This window comes from Seriola lalandi, unplaced genomic scaffold, assembly GCF_002814215.2.
Source record: "Seriola lalandi dorsalis isolate HSWRI2012SDOR001 ecotype SW California unplaced genomic scaffold, Sedor1 jcf7180002053932, whole genome shotgun sequence".
Taxonomy (NCBI): Eukaryota; Metazoa; Chordata; class Actinopteri; order Carangiformes; family Carangidae; genus Seriola; species Seriola lalandi.
In genome coordinates this window covers 123,294-136,275 of record NW_019524485.1, presented here as the reverse complement: position 1 = coordinate 136,275, position 12,982 = coordinate 123,294, and the positions used below count along the sequence as shown (strand labels likewise).

Genomic DNA, 12,982 nt, shown 5'->3' with positions numbered 1-12,982 from the left:
TGTGTATGTGTGTGTGTGTGTGTGTGTGTGTGTGTGTGTACCTGATCGGAACATCTGCTGAGCTGTGAGCAGGTCATTGAGACTGCTGATGTTGTCCCAGCCAGGGAGGAACACCAGGATTGCTCCTTCCTGTCAGACAAAGACATCACACAACACTTAGAAACTGAAAGTCACACAAAAACCAGCTGGGCTTCGATAGAAAAAGAAAACAAGCAGGAAACAAACAGACACCAACAGCCATCAGCTGAAGGAGCCTCAGAAACAACTGAGCAAAGTGAACAAGGTGCCCCGTCCCCTGAGGAGCTGAGCCGAGGCAGATGGAGATGACTTGCCCTGAGCTCCCAACCACCACAGTCAGCCACACAATAGTCCCTGGTACTCACTGCCAACATCATTATGACAAAAATCTTTCCACTACAGGGCATCCTCTACCTCACATTACCACAGGGACAGACTTGATTCTCTCAAAGCAGCAACAAAAAAGAAAACCAATCAGTCACCTGGGAAATAAAGACACACAAATGCAAGCTGAAAACATCATGCAGAAAACATCAGCAGGATAACAGATGATGGTGGCTAATAGAGTTGGTGGTGCTCCAGTGTGAGCAAATCTCTGAACATTCTGCTGTCTGACAATAGATGACCACTTAACGTACAGTCGGTGTCAGACCCGCAGCCATAAAAACATCACATACAGTGATGCTGCAATAGTAAAAGGTTTGATACCCTGCTCTAGAAATATAAACTACTCACACAGTCAGACTTATAAACAGAAGCAACAGCAAACATGATGTTTATGACATACACATGGAGATCAGATTATACGAGGCAGGCCAGAGCAGCTTCTAAATGCTGTATGCACCATAATGAAACGGTCAGCATGATGTTTTTTTTTTTTTTTTTTACAGCATACAGACAGATATAAAGGCTAATAATAGCTTAAAAAGTTCTAAACTTCTGGAACCTGAGCAAAATCCAATTTTTAGATTATCATCAATGGGGAAAGGTTTCAAGAAATACTATTATGCTACATCACATCAAAGACCGAAACTTAAAGGAAAATGATTCTCAGGATAATATTAGGCTGGTACAAAATAACCCAGTCTTTAAAAAGGACTCTGCTTTTCATTTCCTGAGAGGAGATGAGGAAAGACATTAAAAGTAGCTCCTGGGCCCTGAGCGCCCCTGCCTTTTAATTAAAGCTAATTATTATTACCAGTGCTCAACCACTGGCAACCACGTGGGACTGTATATGTGTGTGTTAATGTCTGTGCATGTGCATGTGCATGTGTGTGTGAAAGAGAAAGGACGAGCAGAGAGGTGCAGGCAGTGTGCCTAGTTACAACCTGAGAGAAACACATGTTCACACGCATAGAGTACAGACAGAGGCTCTGATTAATTCCAACTAAAAATAAAGTAACAGCCCAGTAAGCTCTGTCATGTTGGCCTACTACTTAGCATGTACACACACCAAACCAGTCACATACGTGCACACACATAGTTGCACCCAGCAGTAGTTCATTACTGCCTCCATGTCAACCCCCAAGGTGTCTAATCACAGAACCCTCAAACATAATTAACCAATCACCACAGCTGAAAACCTGGCAGACCGCCCCCTAACCTCAGCACAGGACGACGTCACGGCAGATCAGCCGGTTCCCTCTGAGCCATTTGACAATGCCACGGCAAATCAGCTTGTAGACTGGCTCAGGGTGGCTGTGACTGATAGAGATAAAGCCTCATGTGGGAAAGGATAATTATTCTGTCTATCTGTGTTAGTCACTCCTCATTCTGGGTCTGTCTCTTTGTTCTGTTCGTCTTACGTATACATTTTTTACAGACACAGCAATAAACTAACATAAATACATTAAACTAGCTCCAATTCACCTGGAAAAATGGCAGGACAAGTGAGAGCAAGTGTTCCTCACCCTCATTATTGTCCTCTTAAAAGCAACAATAGGCTGTATTCTGTGATATTCTGTTCCATTGTGCCAGTGTGTTCTCGCACATGTCTGCTCGCATATGTCTCTCATGACTCTGTGACTAGAAACAGTTGAAAAATACAAGATACATGCTGCGAACACATATTTGAACAGAAAATGTACTGAAATAGTGATTTTTTTCTCAAATCCTTTCCATTGATGGATTCTCCCCAAATTTTGTGGAAACTAACAACTTTTGAAGTGGATATGGTAGGATTATGTGTTACTGGGTCTACTAAAAAGTAAAACATTTACAAAAAAAGAGAGTTCTTTCATTTGTCTTAGTTGACATTATACTCCGTCCGCATTACCAAAGTCTGAGCCGAGCACTGAAAAGGCACTGACAAAAATTAGCAAATTTAACAAGAACTGGAAAGAGAAAAAAGGGACTGAACATGCACTAGGAGAGCATCTGTTCCATCACTCATTAGCACAGATCTGCTGCCAGGATCTGTGTTATTTCATCTGATGTAATGTCACTCTGTGTTTGGAAGCTAGTCCTCCTTGGATCTTCCATCTGCTCCACCTCAGAGTATATGGTACTTTTCTCCTTTTGTTATTAACTTTTATTTGATATGAACCCATCTTCCACTGGGATCACTTTCCTGTCTGCCTGTCTATGATCAAAATGGTGGGAGATCTATGAATCTAAAAACATAAATCTCAAAATCTACAAGTTTCAGTGATACAAGCACGCCAGGCTTTCAGACTGCTCAGACACATAACAGGCTACCTCAAGTACAATTTTCAGCTCTGAATACAAAAGTATTGTATTAAAATCTCATTTCAGACACCAGAATTCTGCCTCGCCTGAAACCAGACATCCAAGGTTAAACTTGCCTCCTCATTGAGCACAATATGACGGATCAGTGCCAGGATCAGCTCCAGGTCAATCTTCTCATCATTGTCCAACATCTCCAGTGCCGCAATAGTGTTGTCAGAATATCTGTAAAATGTGAGGCATAAATAATAAATAAATAAATAAACCACCTTTTTCCATGCTTCAACATGACAACAAGCTGTTCCCAAGTTTACAACTATTCCATTACTTGTTGCTTTGGCTGTCACAACTCGGTAATGGCTACATGTGATTTATATATTTGCAGACAGAAGTTTTTCTCCAGATGCTGTGTAATGGCTGTATGGCAAATTCTGTATGATGTTGAATATGTTTTTTGCACAAAAACAATAGTGTTGACTCATACTTGAAAATTGTTTTGACAGTTTTAATTGTATTGGTGATCTTGACATCAGCTTTCATAAACACAATCAGTGACTGTTAATTGGTTCCTTTGTAATGTTTTTTTCTTAAATACGTAATCTTCATTTCATGGCTCTAAAGCTCAGGTTTGAACTGCTGCAAATTATTTTGTCACAGACATGAAAGTTTCCAAATATGGAAACTCTCCTCCCTGGGCATCGCCTTCAATGTGAGACTGACAGGTCATTAAAGAGCTCATCAGAGATGAGAGATTGTGTCTGTGTACGATTATCATGGTCCTTGCAATTAGAACTGATTACAATACACAAGAATTTTGTTTTTAGAAAATGTTATTCATTTTTAAAATATAAACAGAAAAACAGCACAAAAAAAAATGCAGTTGCAAGAACAGGTTCACAAAAAAATTACACAAACAGGAAGTTCTAACATTTCTTGAATTTGCTTGCTCAACCCTTAAGCCTGAATTATACTTTGGCAGCGTAGGAAGGCAGTGTAGGTGTATGCAGTGTAGGACATGATCTACAGTTCTGCCCACTGCTTTTGTAGCTCTGTCACATAGTAAGATCATAGTGCTACGCATTCAGGCAGTGTGAAAACACTTTCTACGGATGCAGTGGACTTGAAGTTATCATGTTTACATTCACGTTCTGACACTGAGCAGTAATAATGGGGGCAAAGAAAAGGGACTTCTCTGCAAATAGCTGTATTAAATTGAGAAGAATGTTTGTTCGGTGTTACAGAGAAGTGGAAGACATCTCAAGCGGAACTGGGAGTTATTAAAGGGAGTTTTTTTTCAGTTAAAACCGCTCTTGCAATTTAACTACTCTGCTGTTCTCACCACCTCACCTGTGCTGCAATGTACGTGCATAACAAGGCCAGCTGTCCTTGTATTCAGCCTCTTTCTCCTCCTTCTCAGGTCTGGAGTGGCGGCCCTGCCAAAAGCCTCTCTTCCATGAGGGGCGACGGTCCTGATTCTGGGGACGATACCTGGCAGAGAGACACCAACCGGCTTATATTAGACAAAAGGGACATAGTGGTTCCTTTTGTATCTGTATGCTTGTGTTTGGGAGGAGCGTTTTTCTACCTGGTCATCTCTACAATGTCCTCCAATAGGAACTCTTCCACTGGGAACGTCAAACCAGGGATATGGATCATTGGACACTTGTCTAAAGGGAGTTTGACATGGGGAAAGGGGTAGATGAGACCAAACCAATTAAACAACATTTCTGTTTAACAAAATTTGGTATGCCATTTGGCAGGTTACGTACCAAAATATTTAGAAAACTTCTCAGCATTGAGTGTGGCACTCATGAGGATGACCTTGAGATCGTCCCGGAGGTTGAGTAGGTCCTTCACAATAACTAGCAAAACATCTGATTGCAGGTTCCTCTCGTGTATCTCGTCCAATACCAGGTGACTGATGCTGGACAACAATCTGACAGGAGGAAAAACTAGAATTACCAACTCACAGTTGCATGACATATGGTCACAGTTGTCCCTTCCTGAGTTCAAGCATTGAATAATGGTCAGAAATGCTTTTGTAGAACATTATGATGTCACAGTGAAGTTTCGAGCGTTTGGATACAAAATGTCACTTCATCATTTTATCCTTTTAGACATATGAGTGAAATTGTGTCAAAATTAGTGTGAATTCGTAAGTTATAGCCACAAACATGTGTGTTTGTGAGGTCACAGTGACCTTGACTTTTAACCACAAAATTCAAATCAGTTTATCCTTTAGTCCATGTGGATATTTGAACCAAAATTGAAGACATTCCCTGAGGGCATACAGCTGTGGTCTGTAATGATGGATAAAAAGGTCTGTGGGAGTGAAAACATTTATGCATCACTAATGTGTTGGCTGGAGACAAATAGCCACACCAAAACTGACAAGACATGCAGACATAGCAGCAGCCCATCAGCCCATCAGACTGTCATCCTGTAAGCCATCTTCTATGCAAATATACCTGAATGCCAAAAAGTTGCAGCATTTTGTCAGACAACTGTAGTCCTAAAATGACTCACTAGAGTCGTGCCAATTCTGAAAGAGCATGAAGCAAGACAACAAGAAAAGCTGGCACCCTCACTTAGTCTCAGTGGTTTTTCTGGAGACACTCAGAATGCAAGGATGCGTATGCAGGGATGAGTCAACAGAAGCTGTGTGTGTGTGTGTGTGTGTGTCTTCAATTTCTCTGCCTATGAGACTGGAGACCCATATTAATGCTTCTTCCACAGACAGTAGAGTCGACCACAAATCAATGGGGATAAAACAGAGTGACACACAGGGAATAAGAGAGTGGAGGAAGGACAGCTGGAACAGAGACACTGAGAGGAAAGAAATTCTGGGACAGGAAGTGATGAGGATGAGGAAGCAGGGACTGGGGGAAGACTCACGGGTCTGAGCGAAGCCACTGAAGAATAATGCCCGTTGTACAGTACAGGACCGAACCTTGTCTCCGTGGTAACCGGCTGAGACACAGGAGGGAAAAGAAAAGAGAAAAAAAAAGATTTTAAATTTCCCAATTGACACAAGACTTGGTATAAGACTAGTGTAAACTGAAGACAAATGTTGCCAGGATGAGCTTCTTTGTTGAGTTTTCTTCATTTGTGTGAGCTACTGTTGAAGACTCCACTGTCTTTCATATTTTGCACCCTTCTTTTTCTTTTCACAATTCCAAATATTATTTATTCAAACATTCAAATATTATTTCATAGTAGCAATATATGCTCCGTCTGTACACACAAGTGCACATAAAGCTGAGATTGATGTTGCTATAAAACCTTGCTGATACATAAAATGCTATCTAATAAGTAATGTAATAGGCAGTATCTTCATATCATACTAAGTATTAGTCAGTGATGAAAGATTTATCCAATGAATAGCAATCATGAAAAAATTTCTCATTTATTTTAATCCCAAACAAAGCAGTAACTGCCTCTCTTATGACACATCTAAAAGAAGAATTGCCCTGACTATTGAACCACATCAAAGGCTTTGCTGCATAATTGATGCAAGTGTGATATTTCCAACAGGACTTGGACTTAATTCAGGAGAAATAACACTAATAAAAACTAAAAAATTCATTTTTTTTGAAGCACTTTTTGAAATAGGGTTATTATTCAGTTTTTCACAACATCAACACAAAACATAAAACAGTTAAACAACCAAAGCAGTGAAACAAACATAGAATGAACCGAATTAGACTTCACTGATAAAATTATTACAGATAACCAATTGCATTGATACAACTGCATATACATAATATACAGATTATAAATAATAATAAATAGAGTAATAACAGTAATCCATTTTAATATATAAACTTAGTAACTAGTAGATTTATTAAAAAAGTAAAAGAAGCCTCTAAAGGAAACGCTTCCTAGGGGCCAGGCAATATGACTGCATTGATTGCTGAGGGGACTCAGGGCAAATATTATTAACTCCCAATGCTTCCCACTCTCTGTGCAATATGTGCAGCTTTTTCTATATTGCAATATTACCTGGCAAAAGGTTTGCTGTATGGTTATTTGATTAATCACAACTTAATCAGACAAAGAACAGTGTAGCTAGGCGTTTACTCGACACAATACTTATAAATGATCACTAAAACAATTCTGACATTCAACCAGAGTAGAAGGGATAAAAATGAGCTACTGTGATCTATAAAGGTGATGTTTTCTAAAGATCCAAATCCAAGCACTCTATCGTCTCTGGCAGTTTACAACAGTCTTGAAATCTGGAGGCTAAGAGTCTGATTAATTTTATTTACTCTAAACAGTCTCCTACCTTATGTTTATTATAACCACCCATCATTTGGCACAATATAGCAGCACCAGAGAGAACAGATTTAAAGCAATGACTGTCTGCAGTGACTGAGTCGTGTAGACGAATACACTGGCACATGTAACTGTCGTTGGCAAATACTACATTAAATGTGTTCTGGCCAATTTGTATTCAGGTTTTAAAGAAGCTGATTGCCTACTGAGAGACCAACATAAGAAAAGTAAAGAGTGTGGAAGTGTGTACTTTTTTTATATTAGTTGCTAAGTGGGGGAGCTGGTGCATCAATGAAAGTTTTAACAAAGCTTGTGGTACGAATTGCCAGTTTATGCATGTACCCACTGAGAGACACCCATGGTCTCCCATCAATGAAAGTGACAGCAGGCAGTGACAGTACAGCAGTAAGAATACAGCTCAAAAAGATGCCTTTCTAAATTGGCTAGACCAAAGATTTAGAAAATGTGGAAACTGCTCTTAAACTCACAGTCTAGCACCTTGTTATCTGTTCCATTTCTTTGACAGTCAGTAATCATTTTTCTGTCCATCCTTTTACTTCTCATCCGCTGTATCAGTCTCCCTTTATACCACACCTGAGTTGCCTCTTTTCCTCCCCTCTTACTGCATCAATCTCAGCCTCTCTCATATTCCATATTCTATTGTATATAATTCACTTTAGATTGCTGCACCCTCTCATCCCTTGTAACTCTCCGCTTGCTCGGTCTGCATATCGCTCAAGTGCAGTGCCTTTCTCACCAGCTTTGTGCATCTCTTCCTGTGTGTGTGGTCTAAGATCATCATTCCCATCTACTAATCCTTATACCACCTGTCCTTCAAAAATAAAAGTTAATTTCCTGTGATATTAATTCATTCCATACATTTCCCTTATCCATCTTAATTTAGCCCATCCATCTAGAATCTCCCTCTGAAAACAAAATATATGTATGTATATGCAAAAATAATCGACAGTTAGAGGTACATCATCTTTTGTTCTGAAGACCATCATCTGAACATAATCTTCAGCGGGGATACGTGGACCATGAAAATCTACAGGCCATCACATCAAATTAATAGCATGGCTTTGGAATGAGCAGCCATGCAGGAAAGCAACACTAGACCTTTTTGTAATCACTAACAAACATCTGAGAAGTTGGTGTACAGTGCTTCAAATTCATGCATCAAAATATGTTTGTAAAGACTTCCTTACCTCTGTAGGCGGATTTGGTAACCACAAGAATTTACATTGCCTACACTTTCTGCCCTCTCTGCTGCTACACGTTCCGCTACCTGAGAAGGCAGGCGCACGCACACGCACACGCACACACACACGCCCACACACACACACACACACACACACACAAATTTATAAGAGCAGCAACAGCAACATATAATCTAACACAGTCAGACCTGAAAAACCAGCAGAGCACATACCGAGATGGCACTGATGCGACGTGGCTGCGTGCAGACCACCCGGCACATTGAGCCAATGCCTCTATTGATATAGTCATCTAGGATGAATTGGGTGACCTGAGTGGTCTTTCCACAGCCTGTCTCCCCACTCACAACGAGGACACGGTTAGAGTTGATCAGCTCTACCAACTCCTGAGGATGGAAGGATGGAAGCAGATGAGAGGAAGGAGACGGATAATTGGATAAGGAGGAGGAAAAGGGTGATAGTGGAAGATAAACATTTTTTCAAATTAAAAATAAAAAAAAAGAAACAAATTCACTTTTAGCAGAAATGGTGATTAATGATGAAGAGGAGAGCATTTGCTTAACATTGTATGCAATCAAAAGCTTACCTCTTTTTTGCTATAAGATGGTAGTTTTTCACGGAATTTCTGACGCAAAAAAAAAAGAGCAATCATTTGATAACACTTCATGAAATCAATAGTAGCAGATGTTCTGTCCTTATAACTTGATAATGGGTACGGGTTAAACACATCCAAACATCGACAAAATTCTAATAAACACAGATGAACCCAGACTCTGTCTAATAGCTTGACAACAGTTCAGTAATTTGATCAAAATTCACTTGATGGAATAAAATGACATGAAACATGTAATGTTATTTTGCATATATAAGGAATATTTGATAATATTACTATAATTACCGAGATACTAACTTACCATAAGGCCCAGCCTTATTCTGCATTAGGGTTGTGTACTAAACTATTTACATCTGTAAACATAAACATCTATCAACCTGTAAATGTCAGAGTAGCCAACACAGCAACAAATTATTGCAAACCAACTGCAATGTCTTATTCATTATTAATACACAGCTCTCTGCCCTTCATTATCTCCAGTTATAATTCTGTTGTACTGTATGCTCCACTCTTCTTTTCTTTAGTAACCCCATACAACTAATGCAACTTTGATCATATCATTATCTTAAAAAAATATCCATTTGGATGTACATCTTTTTCTAACCTCAAAGCTGTGCTGTATATATCAAACCTGATACTAATAATCATGATACTCACCAGCATTTCTTTGTACTTCGGATCGGACTGCTTGCTCTGCAGATCTCTCTTTAAGTAGTCGTCCAGTGAACTATCTCTGACCACTTCCTGAAATAAGAACTCCAGATCTCTGTCTTTCCTCCTAAACTTCTCTTTCTCCTCCTCCTGTGGCTCTTCTTCTTCCCACGTGTCTGGAGGTTCATCTTTAGCGACTGCTAAACTAACTTCTTCCTCCTCTTCCTCAGATTTGATCTCAGTCTTCAGTTTATCTTCTTCAGGCCTATCCCCATCAAAGTAACTGCACAGAAGGTTCATCAACATGTTAGAGTTAGAGTCCTATCAGTGTCAGCAGACACAGCTGGAAAAATGACTGACACTTCAAGCATTTTAGTCCTATCTACATTTCTAATTTTCTTTATTGTAAGATAAAAATTACACTGTGCAAGTCTCAAAAGAAAAAGCTATGCAAGCTGCTCTCACCAATGACCACTTCTATTGGTTTCTGTCCGCCAGCTGTCAGACGTAGAGGCTCTTACATTCCTGCCGTCTCTCTCTGGACCAGACTGGTCATTCTGGACAGAGTTAAGCAGCTTGGTAATGTGCTGCTCTCTGGCCTCATCCATCTGGACCACTGCCCGCTGCACACAGACATGAAAAGGGGAACTTAAGCCATAACCTTGCAATTAGTATAAACTAAGGTAATATCAAGATGTCATCTGGCCAAGTATAGTTATTTTTGCATTTGAGTGAAGGCAGAGCAATCATTCTATGCATTAAATTTATCAAAAGTATGATGTATCAGGAACTGGGTGGTTTGCCATCTGTGTGCAGGATGCTGCTCACTTACCAGTGTTCACAATTCTGCACATTCTGAAGACTTAGTGCTCTGAACCATTTTCCAATTAAATCAGCCTATGCTCAATGCTCTGCAGCTGATACTTAAGGTAAGAGCACAGACCTATTTTCGAGCAGATGTTAATAACTGTTTCTAATAGTGGTGGGAAAACTATTTAGATCCTCTACTAAGTAAAAGTTCTGCATTTTAAACCCTACTTAAACAGAAGCACAAACGCACCATCAGCAAAATGTACTTAAAGTATCAAAAGTACTTTGTAAGTACTAGAAGGTACTACCTCAAAATTGTATTCAGAGTATTTGAGTAAATTAACTTGGTAACTTTTCACCACTGCTAAGAGACTGAAAATCTGCATACAACACGGCCTGCTCGTCACAATGTGCAAGCACATGCACCCAAACCGGTCCATACCGATCTCCGGTCAGCCTGTTTCCTCCTCACGGCCCCGTATCTTGCGTACCACAGACCAATCTCACGGCCCTTCAGGTGTGGAGGAGGACGGTCCCGTTGTCCACCTCCTCCTCCTCCTCCTCCTCGGTCCTGGTCAAAGTCGGAACTATGTCCTCTGAAACCCCCTCCTCTGTCCCACCTTTCTCTGCTGCCATCTCTCTGCCCTCGACCTCCTCTTCTGCCTCTTCTTCCACCTCCGCCGCCATATCCATAACTCATACCGTCGTCACAAACAAGCCCTGGTAGCAGCAAATATTCGTTTACCAGAAACTACGATGCTAACTGATGTTACGTTAGCTACAAGCTGTGCCGGATGGATTTGTGGACTAGTCACTTAAGTAAGAAATATGATGCTACATCCATTAAGCTACTGACAGTTGTTTTTTTTTTTTATATCTACACGTATAATGAATAAATGTGGCTGTCTAACTCACTTATAAGACAGCAACACTGAGATGCTGCTGGCAAAATTTAGCTTGGTCGTTTCCATCCGGCATGTCGCACAGCAATGACGTCAACGTCTGCTGCTTGATATTTACGTAGTGCTCTATAATTGGTTTATGTGCTGATGTTTTTACTTTACTTGAGTTTTTTCATTTTATGCTACTTTACACTCCTAAGACTCCTTTATATTTCAGGGGGAAATACTATGTTTTATACTATGTTTTACTCCACTACACATACTACTACTCTTATAACAAGTTTTTAGGCTTCATGATATCTATTTCATAATATGCTGCAGTGCTAAACTACTAATCTACTCAGTACTATATTAAGTATATAAAAGTGGCTTCACAATAAAGAACTATAACATGAAAATGCTCTGACATGTATTTGTGATTAAAAAAAAAGATAATATTTTATAATAATGTCACACTGTTTATGGAGGCATTTCTGCGTAATGAGTACTTCTACTTTTGACACTAGGCCACATTGAGTTCAGATTTGTTGTGTTTCAACTTGACAGGTTGCTGCTACTCCAAGCAGATCAGAATCATCTTTTTGAATGTACTTATTGGCAGATCTTCAGAGGCAGCCACAAGAACTAAGATGTGGACCTGAATGAGTGTGCATCGTTTGGCATTGTGCGGATGATGTTACCATGACTAGAACAATCACCATCCCCTGCCCACCATCAGGTCTGGTTACGCATCTGCACTCAGAGCAACAAGGTGAAAGCGGGTGGCGAAGGCTACCTATGCTCTCAAAATACAGGGTCACTTCTACACCAATGCCCCCTAGAGCATGTGGAGGGGCATCAGGAGTATCACAGATTACAGCAGAAGATATGCAGAATGACCCAGGGACCCGTCTCTTTCTGATGCCCTTCATTCTTTTCAGCACCTCCTCTGGCTCCAAGTCAACCCAGCTGCGAGCCTGGACAACATCCCAAGCCGGGTCTTTAGAAACTGCGCCCACCAGCTCTCAGAGGTGCTAACAAACATCTTTAACACCTCACTTTCCCTGGCGATTATCCCAACATGGCTCAAGACTGGAATAATTATCCCTGTCCCAAAGAGCTCAACAGTGTTGTGCCTGAATTACTAATGCCCATTAGCACTCTCCCTAATAATCATGTAGTTCTTTGACAGGGTTGTTACGGCACACATGAAGAAGACCATCAGTGTCACAGTCGATCCCCCATACAGACAGAACCGCTCCACCACAGATGCTCAACTGTGGTTCACCTGGCCCTCACTCACTTTAAGAGCAAGGACACTTAAGTTACACTGCTGTTCTTGGACTTCAGTTCCGCCTTTAACACTATCATACCACAAACCATGACAGACAAACTGACACTAATTCGACTGAGCTCATCTTTGTGAAACTGCATACTGGACTTTTTAACAAATAGGCCCCAGTCTGTTAGAATCCATAACATCTCATCCTCCCCCATTATCCTCAATACCGGTTTACCCCAGGGGGGCATCCTGAGCCACCTGCTGTACACACTGCCGACCAATGGCTGCATAGCAAGGCATCTGAGCAGTGGTGAGACTTACAGCGATAAGTGCGAGTACAGACAGGAAGTGGAAAAACTGGAGGCCTGATGCAAAGGCCTGATGTACAACTTCTCCATCAATGTAGATTGTGGATATAGGAAAACCAACACCACTCTTCCCCCCTCCCTTCCACATCGGGGTGGTCTCCTGTTGTGAAGAAGGTCCACCAACACCTCTACTTCTTGATGAGGCGTGAGCATGCTGGCCTTGGCACTTCAGTCCTCAT

General features: G+C 40.7%; 1 protein-coding gene across 1 annotated transcript; it reads right to left on the bottom strand.

The window, feature by feature from the left end:
- Positions 1 to 7: 7 nt before the first annotated feature.
- Positions 8 to 11,266, bottom strand: LOC111652233 (ATP-dependent DNA/RNA helicase DHX36-like; the record flags this gene model as incomplete). Its single annotated transcript, XM_087172966.1, has 12 exons — positions 10,715 to 11,266; positions 9,928 to 10,085; positions 9,469 to 9,745; positions 8,785 to 8,823; positions 8,414 to 8,584; positions 8,190 to 8,269; positions 5,599 to 5,673; positions 4,473 to 4,639; positions 4,289 to 4,370; positions 4,051 to 4,191; positions 2,819 to 2,928; positions 8 to 125 (listed from the first exon to the last, which is right to left on the bottom strand). Coding segments are annotated over exons 1-12 (1,676 nt in total), but the record flags the coding sequence as incomplete, so codon positions are not given.
- Positions 11,267 to 12,982: the final 1,716 nt, after the last annotated feature.